Source organism: Kogia breviceps, chromosome 10 (assembly GCF_026419965.1).
Source record: "Kogia breviceps isolate mKogBre1 chromosome 10, mKogBre1 haplotype 1, whole genome shotgun sequence".
Lineage (NCBI taxonomy): Eukaryota > Metazoa > Chordata > Mammalia > Artiodactyla > Physeteridae > Kogia > Kogia breviceps.
The window spans coordinates 44,679,908-44,695,638 of NC_081319.1; the positions used below are offsets into that span (position 1 = coordinate 44,679,908).

Sequence of the window (15,731 nt, forward strand, 5' to 3'; positions counted from 1 at the left end):
TAAATTCTGACCCTTAACTACCCAGGTGAGCCTCAGGTTAAGGGGTCTGCCCCGACTTCAGACATCAATTGCAAGTCCTAGGCCTCCTGTACTTCTCACTGTGCAGCTGAAAATTGGAGTTACCTTGACTCCTTCCTTAGGTTTAACAGTTTATTAGAGCTAAGGCTCATTGCAGAACTGGGAAATACTTTACCAGTTTTCACAAAAGATAAAACTAGGAAACAGCCAAGTGGAAGTGCATGGGTCAAGGTGTGGGGGGAAGGGGCATACAGCTCCCGTTCCCTCACTAGCTTACCACCCTGCCAGCACCTTCATGTATTCATCCTGGAAGCTCTCTGAGCCTCCCATCCCTTGAGAAGTTTTATGGAGGTTCATTAGGTAGGCACGTTTGTTAAATCATTGGCCATTAGTGATTAGCGGGATCTCCAACCCCTCTCTGCTCCAGGCAGTGGGGGTTAGCATTCAAGCCACGTGGTCCCAATCCCCTGGTGGATTCCTCTGGTGACCAGGCCCCCCCAACTGTCACCCCCGAAGTTAGGAGCCCCCAGCTGTTGACTTAGAAAACACAAAGGCAGTCTCACTACTCCGGAGACTCCAAGGATTTTAGAAACTAATTGTGTCAGAAAGAAGTGAAGACCAAACGTGTATTTATTTATTTATTTGTTTAATTTTTAAATTTTTTGGCCCCGTGGCATGCGATATCTTAGTTCCCCAAACAGGGATGAACCTGTGCCCCCTGCACTGGAAGCGGGGAGTCTTAATCACTGGACCACCAGGGAATTCCCCAAATATGTATTTCTTAAATCACAGTATTACAGCCTATATCTGTGTGATAGTTTAGCAGAAGTTGATAAGTGCTTTGCATGAATTGACTGGGTCAGTTAATCCATTGAATTTATGAGTTTGAAACTATTACCATTCTCAACTGAAAAACTGAGGAAAAGGTTAGTAATTCGCACAAGGCCATACAGTGAATAAATGGTCGAGACAGGATTTGAACCAGGATAGTCAGACCCCTGACTTCATGATTTTAGGTCACAGTCCAGGCCATCAGCCACTAAGCAGGAGAGTGGGGCTTTACATTCATTAGGTTAAGTTGCTGCTAGTAAACCTTAGCGCCAGGACTCGAAACATCACAAGAAGTATAACGTGGTAACTCTCCTTGAGGAAGTGATCGTCAACTTGGGGTGAGCAGCCATAGAGAAGAGCCGGTGCGGGAGCAGTAGTCTGGGGTCTGGCTTGGGGGAACCATGGAGAAGGGCCAGCCTCCCGGCTTCCTAGAGAGGCGCCCAGGGCGCCGGCCGGGAGCGCTTCCGCCTTGTCTCTGTTCGGCTGGGCTGCCGGCACTCAGGGAGCAGCTGGGGATTGCGCGACCCTGTTCCCCAGTGGCCCAGCCCTCCGCATCCGGAGCTCGGGCGTCAGGGCCTGGCACTCGCTGTGGAGGGGCCCTCGGAGCGCCACGAGCCTGGTCCCAGCCTTCTGCCGGAGAGGCGCGATAGACCTTCCTGCCTTGAAGAGCCGGCCAGATCTCCTCTGATTCGCGGTACTCAAGGTGGGGTCAGGTGACGTTTGGGGTCGCCTGCTTCCCAGGTTGGAGTGTTCAGATGTGGATGTGGTCTCCGGTCTGCATCGCCCACAGGGACGTTGAGCGTCTTACCTTTTCCTCCTGGGGTCAGACCACCCCTTGCATTTTTTTCTGCATCCGGTGCAGAGGTCCACCGACCCCTTTTACCCTACTTTCTCTCCAGAAGCTTGTTTAGAGTCTGCCATTCATGATCAGTAGAAGCATTCAGTGCAGACTACTTAGTAATGCATTCACAGTGGGTCAGGGATTTTCTTTTTTCTTTTTCTTTTTTTTTTTTTTTTGCCGTATGCGGGCCTTTCACTGCTGTGGCCTCTCCCGTTGCGGAGCACAGGCTCCGGACGCGCAGGCTCAGTGGCCATGGCTCATGGGCCCAGCCGCTCCGCGGTATGTGGGATCTTCCCAGACCGGGGCACGAACCTGTGTCCCCTGCATCGGCAGGTGGACTCTCAACCACTGCACCACCAGGGAAGCCCAGGGATTTTCTTAAAAGCCATGAATACACTGCAGTCCTTGACTTTTGCTTCAGAGATTCTTTCTAGGAATTTACATCCTCAACAGGCAAATTTGTAGAGTGTACAAAGGAGCAGTTGCAGCACACAATGAATCCCTAGCGAGGGTGCAGTGAGGCCATCCACAGTGTCCTAAGAGTATGTTTCCAAGGATAGTGGCGAGGAGACTGAGGGAGGAAGAGGTGGCAAGTGCAGGAAACAAGACAGGGTCAGTCTCATTGTGTTTCTTTCTCCTCTTAGCTCTGCAGGTTCTTGCTTTTCCAGAGAGGGCACCGCGCGAAGCCAGGGGTCATCAGCCATGCTCCAGACATGGTCCCAGGTGAGCTGAGCTTTCTTCCAGCTTTCCGTATTCAAAACAGACATGAAAGCGCTTTACAGGACCCGTAGCCTGCCTTGGACAGTCCTGTGCTTAGCTTTGCATCTATCAAAGAGTATGGCAAAGGAGTGTGTTAGGGGAGTTGATGAGGGAGAGTATGATAAACTTCGGAGGATCAGGTTGGGAAAGAGGGGAGCACCAGCCAAGAAATTCTCCTAGAAACTGAGAATCTATGTCCATGCAAACTGCAAGTACGGTGCACAGATGAGCAGCTTTGGTCTCACTAGAGGGCTCATTAGAAAGGCAGAATCTGGGGGCTGGGGGCTTCCCTGGTGGCGCAGTGGTTGGGAGCCCGCCTGCCGATGCAGGGGACGCGGGTTCGTGCCCCGGTCTGGGAGGATCCCGCATGCCGCGGAGCGGCTGGGCCCGTGAGCCATGGCCGCTGAGCCTGCGTGTCCGGAGCCTGTGCTCCGCAACGGGAGAGGCCACAACAGTGAGAGGCCCGCGTAACGCAAAAAAAAAAAAAAAAAAAAGAAAGGCAGAATCTCAGATCTCCTGAATCAGAAGCTACATTTGTACAATATCTGGGGAATTAATGGGCAAGTTAAAATTTGGGGAGTGCTAGTCTGCGTGACAATGCACAGAGGAAGGCTGCCTCCTAAGATTAAACAGGCATGCCTACAGGAGGAGTTTACTCTGCAGACCACGGAGTCAGGGTACAATGAAGCCCAAACAGGGAGCATTGGAGGGTGTGGATTGATGAAGGAGGTGAATTCTTGGAGGAATGCTGAGTTTGGAGCTGAAGCCAGTGCCTCTAGCCCATTTCAAGGACTGCAGCTTAACCTGTGTAAGAGGCTGTATCCATTGTTGGCACAAATTCATGCAGCATTGGAGGAAGTTTTCCTTCCAGAGTTTTCTTAGTGGTACAGGATAATTTCAGTAAATTTTTCTCCAGAGTCCTACATCATGTAATGAGAAAGCTGGGTATATCATGTAATGGATATATCACATAATGAGAAAGGTCCATCCCAGAAACTTAAGAGCAATGTGTACTTGGTTCATTTTTCTGGACACTGGACCATCCACTTCTGTTTCAGCACTTAAGCCAACATTAGTTCTGTGTCAGGAAATGTTTAAACATCTTTGGGAACAGTCTGTTCTCTCCAAGTGCTTTGCCTGGACTATAGTAGTCATGAGGGATTATGTTCCACTAAGAGAACCCCAAGCGACAGTGACTTAAACAAGATAGAAGCTTCTCTCTCACAGCAAAGAAGTCTGGGAGAGGCAGCCTAGGGCTAGTGTGGCAGCTCCACTGTCATCACACATCCAGGTCCTTTCTTTTTTTAATAAATTACTTTCGTTTTTAAAATTAATTATTTATTTTTGGTTATGTTGGGTCTTCATTGCTGCATGCGGGCTTTCTCTAGTTGCAGCGAGCGGGAACTACTCTTCATGGCGGTGCACGGGCTTCTCATTGCGGTGGCTTCTCTTGTTGCAGAGCACGGGCTCTAGGCATGTGGGCTTCAGTAGTTGTGGCACATAGTCTCAATAGTTGTGGCTCGCAGGCTCTAGAGTGCAGGCTCAGTAGTTGTGGCACATGGGCTTAGTTGCTCTGCAGCAGGTGGGATCTTCCCAGACCAGGGCTCAAACCTGTGTCCCCTGCATTGGCAGGTGGATTCTTAACCACTGTGCCACCAGGGAAGTCCTGCATGTTCTTTCCATCTTTCTGCTACACTGTCCTAGCACTGGCTCTCATGCCAAAGGTTACTTCATGATCCAAGATGGCTGCTTGATTTCCAGCTGTCATGTGCATTCCAGCTAGAAGAGATGCTAAAAACTCAAACCTCTCAGCTGAGTTGCTCTCTTTTAGGACCTCTCAGAAGTGAGATAGATAGATAGATAGATATAACTGTCAGCCTTTGTTCCAGTCTCTATGAGAAACATTTGTTATTTGGAATTTTTTAGGAAGTTCCCCTAATCTCATCTGTGGTTGTAATAAGTGCTGAGATTTATATAACATCATGTGCCAGGTGATGTTTGCTTTACACATATTCATTCCATCCTTACAAGAGCCCCATAAGCTAGGTACTGCTGTTATCGCAGTTTTCCAAATGAAGAAACTGAGGCACAAAAAGTTAAGTGTCTCATCCAAGTTCATACAGCTAATGGCTATAGGGATGGGATTTGAACCTAGGGACTCTGGCTCTAGAGCAGGGTTTGTCAACCTCAGCACTGTTGACATTTTGGGCCAGGTAACCCTTTGCTGTGGGGGACCCTCCCGTGTCCCCCACAGTAACATCCGTCCCTGGCCTTTACCCACTAGGTGCCAGTAGCATCACCACCACCCAACAGTTGTGACAACTAAAACCATCTCCAGGCATTTGCACATATTACCTGTTGAGCACAATATCTCCCCCCGCCCCATCCCCCCTTGAGAACCACAGCTCTAAAGTCTGCTGTTAGCCATTATGCTGTGCTACTCTGTTATCTGCTTCCCACATAGAGGAATCTACAACGCTGTTGATTTAATAACGGAGAAGGAGGAAGTACTAGCAAAGGACCAAAGCAGAGTGATGAGAGATGAGATGGAGCCGGATGTTGAGAAGCTGAATGTTGCAGAGAACAAAAAATGAAGGCCACATCGATATTTAGAGAGAGAGGAGGGTGGAAGCCATAATGTGAAGGAAGAAGGTCAGGACCATGGTCTCAGCTGTTGACTCTCAAGGAAGTAAAGACAGACTATTACATTCAGGATCAGCAAAGTGTCTGTTCTCTCCACTGTTCAGTAAGGGAGCCACTAGCTACAGGTGCCTATTAAAATTAAAATTAGAAATCCAGTTCATCAGTCACACTAGCCATGTTTAGATTTCCTGGTCAAGGTGTTATCTGATTTCTTCACTGTATAGTTATTATTTTCCCCTTGCAACTGATAAATCTGTTGGGAAACATTTAAGAGCATGCACATATCCTGCTCCTCATCAAAATTTCCGCCTAGATTTAGCATCCAGCGATGGTTCATGTCTGAACCAATCTTTACAATGATGGCTACAACCCTCCGATATTTCTTCGGTTATTTCTTCCATCCATAAGGGACTAAGCACAAAGAGACGGTTGCTGACATGACAGACTGGGATAGGGGACAGTGTGATTCAGGGAGAGATATTATAGTAGGACTAATTGATGTAAGTGGTCAGTTCATTTTGAAATTTTTGCTTCCTTATTCAACCTTGTAATAAATACTCAGATAAAGAGGAATTACTTTTGTCTATTTAAAAGTGCTTACTATCACTGATCCCCATCATCTAGAAATGGGAATAATAATTCTTACTTCACAGATGTGTTCTAAGGATTGAGCTAATTGATGTGAAAGAAACTGACACGGGACAAGGCACAACGGCCTAAAGAAGCTATGACTTTCCTTTTCCCTTGGGAGGGTGGAAACGGCCCCAGTGGGAGGCAGGAAGAGACACACCTGGTGAGGAGGACAGTGTTGGCAGGTCGGACAGAGCTTAGGTGATCAGGGACAGGTCCATGTTGAAGAATGGAGACTGCCTTTCTGTCCCTGGAGTCAGATGTGTCAGGAAAGGAGGAGGTGACATTGCCTTCATAGGACAAACAGCTTCCTGATAAGGCAAGATGTTGGGAAGAAGAAGAATCGCCCCTCTGTCTATACTAAAAGATATGGAGGGGGCCGTCAAGAGAGGAGCTGAGCGGGAGGCCCTGATGGGGGCTTCAGGAAGGGTGGAGCCTGGGCAAAAGATACCTGCTGTGGTCATTTTAGAAAACATGCCAGAAAGATGGACCCAGCCCATGGAACCAGACCCAGGGTTGCTGTGATCACCAGGCAGACAACAGTAGGTGCTGCACTGTGTGCTTGGGATGACAGTAGTGGGGCCCCAGAGGCAAGCACATTGAAAATGGGGATGCTGGCTGAGGGCTGTGCCTGACTGGGGTGCTGTGTGGCTCTTCTTTCCAGTACACACCCTCCCTGGGGCTCAGAGCCATGGACTCCAGGAGATTCCTCCCTACCCTGCCCCATCCAGGGCTTGAGCAGGAGCCTGTTGTTTCAGGAATCAGTGAGCTTTGAGGACGTGGCCGTGTACTTCACCCAGAACCAATGGGCCAGCCTGGACTCTGCGCAGAGGACCCTGTATAGGGAGGTGATGCTGGAGAATTATGCAAACGTAACTTCCTTGGGTGAGTCCTCCTTCCTTCCTAAAACTCAGCTTTTGCCATTGTGGGCTCCTGGTTTCCTCCTTAATGGATCTGGGATCTCTGATACTACCAGGATTGATGCTCCATGAGCTGAGCTCCCCAATCCCCAGTTGTAGGAGTAGCTGCTGGAGAAAGATCTGGGTTTACTTTGTTTTGTTATTTTTAAAATTATTATTTCTTTGTCTGTGCCAGGTCTTAGTTGCAGCGTGCGATATCTTCAGTTGTGGCATGCAGGATCTTTAGTTGCAGCATGCGTGATCTTTAGTTGCATGTGAAATCTTTAGTTGTGGCATGTGAACTCTTAGTTGCAGCATGTGAGATCTAGTTCCCTGAGCAGGGACTGAACCCGGACCCCCTGCATTGGGAGCGTGGAGTCTTAGCTACTGGACGACCAGGGAAGTTGCCACTTTGGTTTTAAACGAGACTTCTCGGGAATTCCCTGGCGGTCCAGTGGTTAGGACTCCACGCTTTTACTGCCGAGGGCACGGGTTCATCCCCTGGTCGGGGAACTAAGATTCCCACAGGCTGCAAGGTGTGGCCAAAAAAAAGACTTCCCCTTGTTCCCTGTGGGAACTCTCCTGGGAGGGGCTTTGTTCTGGGCACAGAGCACTGAGAAGGTTCCATGTTTTTTCCTTCACTCTTTCAATTCCCTGGAGGAGACTCTGGCCCCATCTCCTCTGTGTGAGAGTCTCCTGGGAGCCCCCATACACACTTCCAATGATAGTGGGAACTTTCTTTGTTCTCAGAGCCAGAATAAACTTCCTCCTGAGCAAAACAATTTGAGCTCTCCTTACATCCCAGAGTCTCTCCATACTGGTCTCAATTCATCTCCTAGGACATCACTTCTTTTTCCAGCTGGCAAAGCAGAGGGTGGGCTGAGAGGGGTCAGAGAAGACTCTCCTCAGCTTCCTGTTCCTTTTCTTTCTCCTTCAGCAGCATTTCCATTCCCCAAACCAGATCTGATACTCCAGCTGGAGCGAGGGGAAGCACCAGGGGGCCTGGATCCCTGGACACCCATCAGGAGAGAGGTGAGAGGTGTCTGCACAGGTAAGCAGGAGAACCTACCATGTTCCTCTTCAGCTTTGCCTCCTTCGGTCTTTTAATGATTTAACATGAAAAAGGTTCCCTTGCTGGAGCTTCAGACGCAAACTGGAAAAGACGAGTCCAAACGTTTCATTTTCTGTCATTTTTCTTTGTAAAACTAAAGGATTTCAAACCTTTTGTAGTGAAAATAGGTTTCTGTTGGTCACCTTAAGAATATAAACAGAATACAGTAAGAACTTGTTTCTGTAAGAATATTTTATATGGGTGTGTGTGAAACTGTACAGGAGAACGGAATGTTTATGAATTCCTGAACACTAAGTTATAAATTAGCTTTTGGAAGAAAGCCTGTTTATTTTGGGGAGTGTTTTTTTCTACTGTAAAAAATGCTATTGGCATCTTGATAGGGATTGCATTGAGTCTATAGATGACTTTTGGTAGTATTGACATTTTAACAATATTAGTTCTTCCAATTCATGAACACGGGATATCTTTCCATTTATTTGTGTCTTCTTTGATTATTTTTTTCCTTCAATATCTTGTAGTTTTCCGAGTAGATATCTTTCACCCCCTTGGTTAAATTTGTTCCTAAGTATTTTATTGTTTTTGGTGCTGTTGTAAATGGGATCGATTTCTTTATTTCTCAGAAAACTCATTGTTAGTGTATAGAAATTATTCAGATTTTTGTATGTTAATTTTATATCCTGCAACTTTACTGAATTCATTGATTAGATCTAACAGTTTTTTGTTGAGTCTTTAGAATTTTCTATATATAAAATCATGTTATCTACAAATAGAGACAATTTTATTTCTTCCTTTCCATTTTTGGTACCTTTTATTTCTTTTTCTTGCCTGTTTTCTCTAGCTAGGATTTCCAGTATTGTATTGAATAGGAGTTGTAAGAGTGGGCACCTTGTCTTGTTCCTGATCTTAGAGGAAAAGCTTTCAACGTTTCATCCTTGAATATGATGTTAGCTGTGGGCATGTCATTTATGGCATTTATTATGTTGAGATATGTTTCTTCTATGCCTAATTTGTTAAGAGTTTTTATCGTGTATGGATGTTGAATTTTGCAAAATGCTTTTTCTATATCTATTGAGATGATCATACGATTCTCTTCTTTCATTCTATTAATGTGAAGTATTGGTTGGTTTGCAGAAAGCATGATTAGGAATGAGTGGTTTCCTTTTTTGAAAGATATTGAATTGAAGTAAATGTAAAGAACCATCCAGATATTTGGTGTATAGCCTTTCTCATTCAATTGGCCCTGTTCTTTTTTTTTTTTTTTTTTTTTTTTTTCTGTACGCGGGCCTCTCACTGTTGTGGCCTCTCCCGTTGCGGAGCACAGACTCCGGACGCGCAGGCTCAGGGGCCATGGCTCACGGGCCCAGCCGCTCCGCGGCATGTGGGATCTTCCCAGACCAGGGCACGAACCCGTATCCCCTGCATCGACAGGCGGACTCTCAACCACTGCGCCACCAGGGAAGCCCTGGCCCTGTTCTTATACTCTCTCAATCACTAATGCTATTCAGAACCTTTGTAAACCAAATGCCCCTTTATTATTCACCCACACTCTATTTTCATCTGTACCTTTAGGTTGACTCCAGCACTTCAGGTCACCTTGATGAAACCCTTTCCCAGGGACCCACCTGCAATTGTCAGTGTCTCCCTTTGCCACAGCTACACATTGTTTAGTTAGCCTGCCAACAACTTTAAACCAGCATTGTCCAGTAAAGCTTTCTACAGTGATGGAAGTGTTACATATCTGCACTCTCCAATACGGTAGCCATTAACAACATGAGCACCTGAAATATGGCTAATGCAGCTGAGGAACTGAATTTTTAATTTCGTTCCATTTTAATTAATTTAAATTTAGATAGCCACATGTGGCTAGTGACCACCTAATCAGACAGTGCAGCCTAAAACCATTAAAAAACAGCCTCCAACTGCCTCTTTCAGTTTCTAGATCAGTGGGTTTCAAACCCTAGTGTGCATCAGAATCACTTGCAGGGCTTGTTAAAACACAGACTGCTGGACACCACCTCCAGAGAGTCTAATTTGGCAGATTGAGGTAGGGCTGAGAATCTGAATTTCTAACAAGCTCCCAGATAATGATGGTCCTGGAACCACACTTTGAGGACCACTGTTCTTGAGAATCTTGAACTGTGTTTTAAAAATTTTGGGTTGCCATTCCTCAATGAGTTGTGCTCAGCATTTAAAAATTAGACTAGACTGTGCTAGGCTTAAATAAAATAGACCAAAGTTGTATAAAATCTGTCATATGTTCATCACTCTTATTAAGGCTATCATTCTGCAAAACTTTTGTTTCTGTTTCAGTTTTGTACGAGTGTATATGTTTTTGTGTGGAAGCATGTGTGTACTGAGTGAGTCATGGTCAAAATAACTCAAGAAACACTAAGCTAGAAGTTTCACTTGTCATATCTTTGGTGCTTGAAAAGGCAAAAACTGCTTCCCTGTTGTAGTGCCACCAGTGAGAGTGTGGGTCCCCCTTGCCCGCCAGTTGCCATCTCCAGTCCTAGAAGGGTCTTGACTAGCCATGTCTTTTTTCCTTTCGTGGGTAAGTCTCTCTCCCAGGGGACAGCACATAGGTTTTGAAATTGTGGTCCTTTTATGAACCCCTCACAACTGGCAGTGTTACAAACTGTTTTTTCCCCAGTCAGACTTGCTCTAGAGCACATCTCTTTAAAGATTACAGAATACTAAAGCATTTGGACAGTTTCTTGCCTTGACAGGGTCTTGAGATCCACTTCTGTGGACAGCATCTCCCAGCCCTCTGGATGCTGTGTGGCATGAGAGCTGCTTACCCAGCTCTCTTTGCTGTAGTTCAGAGATCTCTTTCCTCTACCTCAGTTCCCTCTGCTTTCCCTTTTTTTTTTGGCTGCTCTGTGCAGCTTTTGCAGGATCTTAGTTCCCCAACCAGGGATTGAACCCAGGCCCACAGCAGTGAAAGTGCTGAGTCCTAACTACTGAACCACCAGGGAATTCCTTCCCTCTACTTTTCTTAATTCCTTTCCATTCCAGCAGTTTCTCCACCCCATTCCCATTTTTCTTCTTCCATTCATCTCCATTAACAGTTTCTGCTGTCTGCACTGGTTTCACTGGTTTTGTTGTCTTAATGGCATTGCTTTCCTTCTCCACCTCCACTATTTTTAACTGTTCCTTCAGGGCACCATCAGGAGGCTATGTCTCCCTCCAAAAAGTACATATGTCCTGGGCAAGCTAGTACTGCTTAATCCCTTTCTCCTTCTAGCATAAATAGGTTATTGTTATGTTTTCTTTTTTCTTTTCCTTTTTTTTTCTTTGATACCTTTATCTTTATGTAATGCCCTTCTTTGTTTTTTTGTTACAGTCTTTGTTTTAAACTCTATTCTGTCTGGTATGAGTATTGCTACTCCAGCTGGTATGAATATTGCTACTCCAGCTTTCTTTTTGTTTCCTTTTAAATGGAATATCTTTTTCCATCCCTTCACTTTCTGTCTGTGTGTGTGTGTGTGTGTGTGTGTGTGTATTTATTTATTTTAATTTTTACTTTATATTGGAGTATAGTTCATTAACAATGTTGTGTTAGTTTCAGGTGTACAGCAATGTGATTCAGTTATATTATGTTTTCTTTTTATCATGCTAGGTGGTAAAACCAAGACTGAGAATGGAGGGCAAACTCCAGAGCTGAGCACTTCTAAAGGACCAGAGTCACACAGACCAATAATGGAGGTACTGCTGGTGGATGTTCCCCAGCACCCTCACTTTGAGAACAGCTTAGAGAAGCTGAAGCTGTATGACATGGGGAAGAAAACAAACTCAAAGAATGGCGATTTCACAGATTTGCCAGTCCAGGATCATGCATCTTCCACTGTTGAAAGAGAAGAGATAGCCAGACAACTGGAAGGAAGATGTGGTGTCCACACACATCTCATTGCAAAGCAGGGCCTTGCTAGAGAACAGGTATTTAATAAATGTGGTGAGAGTGGCAGATATTTCAACCAACATTCAGACCTTCACCAGCATCAGAGAATTCACACGGATGAGAAGCCCTACAAATGCAAAGAATGTGGGAAAGCCTTCAGATATAACTCAAAACTGTCACGGCACCAGAAAATCCACACTGGGGAGAAACCGTACCCATGCCAGGAATGTGGACAAGCCTTCAGTCAAAACTCCCACCTCCTTCAGCATCAGAAACTCCATGGGGGAGAGAAACCCTATGAATGTAGTGACTGTGGGAAAACCTTCAGCTACAACTCAAAACTTATCCGGCATCATCGAATCCACACTGGGGAGAAACCCTTTAAATGTAAGGAATGTGGGAAGGCCTTTCAGTGTAGCTATGACTGCGTCATCCATGAGCGAATCCACACTGGGGAGAAGCCATATGAATGTAAGGAGTGTGGGAAAAGCTTCAGCTCGAATTCAGTCCTGATTCAGCATCAGAGAATCCACACTGGGGAGAAACCTTACGAATGTAAAGAGTGTGGCAGGGCTTTCCGCCGGAGTTCGGAATTTCTCCAGCACCAGAGGTTCCACACTGGGGAAAATCTCTATAAGTGTCATGAATGTTGGAAAACTTTCAGTTGTAGCTCACGCTTTATAATACATCAGAGAATCCACACCGGGGAGAAACCTTATGAATGCCAGGAGTGTGGGAAGGCGTTCAATCAGAAAATCACCCTGGTTCAGCACCAGCGAGTTCACACTGGAGAGAGACCTTACGAGTGTAAGGTGTGTGGGAAATCTTTCAAATGGAGTGCAAGTTTCATTCAGCATCAGAAACTGCATACTAGGAAGAAACCTGCCCAAGTTACAGGGCCGTCCCTGGTTAAGCCCCACTGCCCCACTTCAGTCCTCTCCCCTCTGCCTCCCCAACATGCGAGCCCTGCCCCAGCCATGCCAGGGTCTCCCCCGTCTTCTCCACGTGCAGTGCTTCTTCCTCCCTCTGTGCCTCTCTTTGTGCTGCTCCCCTCATGTGAAATGGCCAAGTCTTCACCTGTCCAAATCATGCATTTCTTTCAGGATCTTGCTTCTCCTGGGAAGTCACCCCCTCATAGCCTGAACCCTTTATCTCATTCCCCAGGAGCTGCCTCATGTTCTCAACTCCATTGTCCCTAGGGTAGCAGACTTTCCTCTGGGCTCCTGGTCATGGCTTTAATGATACTCTTCTGGTCTTCCATAAGTAAATCATTGTTTTCCCAGCTCCATTTAAGTTTCACACTTAAGGACCATGTTTGATTACCCTCTTCTATCCCCCAGGTAGCAAATGGTAGTATTTTTTTGGGGGTGGGGGGCATGCCTCACAGTTTGCAGGATCTCAGTTCCCTGAGCAGGGACTGAACCCGGGCCACAGCAGTGAAAGCCAGGAATCCTAACCACTAGCCCACCAGGGAACTCCCTGTAGTATTTGCTCTTTATCATGCCCAGTTTTGGCCTACTATCAGTCTGCTCCTGCCTTCTGGGGCTACTAGAGTTGGAAGAGTTGGCAGAACATTTTGGGCTTTAGGGAGATGGCATTACAATGAGATGGGCCATCGTAATTCAACAAGTAGGGAAAATGCAAAGTCTGAGGGAGGAAGTAATCAGAAAAAGTATCCAATGATTACCTTCAGGATTTAAGGAGGGCCATTTGATGGGGCCAGTAGCAAATTTCATTGTGGGGAATCTGAGCCTTGGATTTTCTATTACCTTGATAATGACCATTATGAGGATCTTGTGTAACTAAGCTATAGTGCAAGGTAATAATCAGTGACGAGAATATGATTGAAAGGGGATGTGCTTTTTCTGTTTGGGTTTCTTTGCTGTTCCTATCCATATCATTGTTTACTTTTAGAGCCCACTCAACTATGTAGGTGCAAAAAGTGACTTGGGCTTGTGCGATTGAGGGCAGGTGCCTGGGTGTATATCTAAATTATACATGGGGTGATGCTGTTGCCAGCACACTGGGGAACACCAGAGGGAAGGAGAAGAGAAACCCAACAGTGACTTGCTGTAGCTCCTGCCTTAGAAGAGAGCTCATTCCTGATCAGTTACCATACCTGCCTCAGCCTGTTATCACACCTACTCCACATCCCCTATCATTCATTTGTGATGGGTGGTGCTTTTGAATTAATTTCCTAATGAACGACTTTGGTAACACCAAAGAGAAGAGTTTAAAGGACGCTAATCTTACCAGATGTTATGATCTCACTGGCTTGGCCACACCGTCCATCCAGTGGTTAGAGGCCCTGACCTGTCTCAGAACCACTGCTTCAGGACAGTGTAGTGACATGGAAGGGTACTTTAAATAATTACATGGGGATAAGTACTAAGAAAAGGATACATTGTCATTATAACACCATAAAATTATGTCTGTAAGGGAGGGCAAAGAAAGGTGGTTTTGGTTTTGGTTTTGGTCAGGCTTATTGAGATATACTTTATAGACAGTAAAATTCACCCTTTTAAAGTATACAGTTTGGTGAGTTTTGACAAATGAATACATTTATGTAACCAAGATACAGAAAAGTTCTATTACCCCAAAAACTTCCCTCAGCACAGGGAGAAATTTAAAAGGTTGGCAGGATGTTAAGGATATTTTCTTTATTTTCATTCCTTGATAAAGTTTGTGCAATACATAGAATTCAGGGGACTAAAAGGCAGAAACCAAACTTACTTACCCAGCTATGGTCAGAGCTTCCAGAATATGCAAAGATGCCTCATCCAGAATCATTGTTAAGAAAAGCAGTCAAAATATAGGAAAATGACAATAACTGTGGTTTCTTTATCATACATATTTCTGACACATGCACACATATATATGTGTGTATATGTGCATGTCAAAAACATAATATGTATTTATATGTAATATGTGTGTATCTATATATATGTGTGTGTGTATATATATGTGTGTAACTATATAAATTTTGTCCTATTTATTTTCCCAAAACACCATTAAACAGGAAGGGGCTCAGGGCACCTGGGAGGATTATAGCAAGGAAGGGTGAGGGTTAGAGACTCTAAACTAGCCAGACTTCAGAAAAGGGGAACTTCTAAATATAGTTTGGAAGGGGGCAGATATACCATGAGAAGAAAGCAAGGAGTGAGGGAAAAGTAAACATCTGCTCTGGGCTGAAAGTGGCTTTTGAGTGTTCACAGCCAAGAGATTCATGGGTTTCTGACTTTGATGACTTTTATTTTCTCATTTATCTCTTCCTTTATTCATTAATTCAACAGGCATTTAGAGTTTTTTCCTGTTGTTAATTGAATGTTATTACACAGCCTTCACAGCACCTACTAGGTGCTGAAAGGTGAGCGACGTGCCGTCCTTTCTGATGCAGGGACCAGCATTGCCAGGCATCTGGCACTTAATTAGACACTCAGGAGTTTTTTTGAAAAGGGCTATAATGTAGCTCACAGAAGGACACGTGTAAAAATAAACTCACACATAACTTAGTGTTCTGGGGCTTCCTTGGTGGTGCAGTGGTTAAGAATCCGCCTGCCAATGCAGGGGACACGGGTTCGAGCCCTGGTCTGGGAAGATCCCACATGCCGCGGAGCAACTAAGCCCGTGCACCACAACTACTGAGGCTGTGCGCCTAGAGCCCGTGCTCCACAACAAGAGAAGTCACCGCACTGAGAAACCCGCACAGCGCAATGAAGAGTAGACCCCCCTCACCACAACTAGATAAACCCCGTGCGCAGCAATGAAGACCCAATGCAGCCAAAAGTAAATAAATTAAATAAATTAATTAAAAAAAATAACTGTTCTTTCAGGAATTTCTAGTTTCTCTGAAAGTGAAATAACAATATAACCAACTGACCATCCCGCGCACCCCAATTTGCATGAGGACTGCCTGCTCCCCTCTGGCAAGGTATGTGGGTGTCATTTTACCTGAGTTATTCAGTTTTGAGACTTTTGCCTTTACCAGTGACTTGGCTTAGTACGTCATGTAGGACTCTGTTTCAGAAGAGCAGAGACCTGGGCTTCCCTGGTGGCACAGTGGTTGAGAGTCTGACTGCCGATGCAGCAGGGGACACGGGTTTGTGCCCCAGTCCGGGAGGATCCCACATGCTGCAGAGC

The 15,731-nt window shown here is 45.5% G+C and overlaps 1 protein-coding gene across 3 annotated transcripts; it reads left to right on the forward strand.

The window, feature by feature from the left end:
• Nucleotides 1-1,324: 1,324 nt before the first annotated feature.
• On the forward strand, nucleotides 1,325-15,404 carry ZNF619 (zinc finger protein 619). 3 transcript variants are annotated; one of them, XM_059077133.2, is made up of 5 exons: nucleotides 1,325-1,552; nucleotides 2,335-2,413; nucleotides 6,481-6,607; nucleotides 7,559-7,672; nucleotides 11,313-15,404. In XM_059077133.2, the coding sequence occupies exons 2-5, from the start codon at nucleotides 2,393-2,395 to the stop codon at nucleotides 12,788-12,790; spliced, it is 1,740 nt and encodes a 579-aa protein (XP_058933116.2). In that variant the 5' UTR covers nucleotides 1,325-1,552; nucleotides 2,335-2,392; the 3' UTR covers nucleotides 12,791-15,404. The 3 variants fall into 3 exon arrangements, with proteins under 3 accessions (XP_058933116.2, XP_066900664.1, XP_066900665.1); XM_067044563.1 differs by having other exon boundaries at nucleotides 1,328-1,552; nucleotides 7,562-7,672; XM_067044564.1 differs by lacking the exon at nucleotides 1,325-1,552 and having other exon boundaries at nucleotides 2,341-2,413; nucleotides 6,387-6,607.
• The last annotated feature ends 327 nt before the right edge of the window (nucleotides 15,405-15,731 follow it).

Coding starts and splice junctions, on each gene's coding strand:
- ZNF619 (XM_059077133.2), top strand. CDS start 2,393: ATGCTCCAGACATGGTCCCAG. Junction 2,414..6,480: donor TGCTCCAGACATGGTCCCAG/GTGAGCTGAGCT, acceptor CTGTTGTTTCAG/GAATCAGTGAGCTTTGAGGA. Junction 7,673..11,312: donor GGTGAGAGGTGTCTGCACAG/GTAAGCAGGAGA, acceptor TTATCATGCTAG/GTGGTAAAACCAAGACTGAG.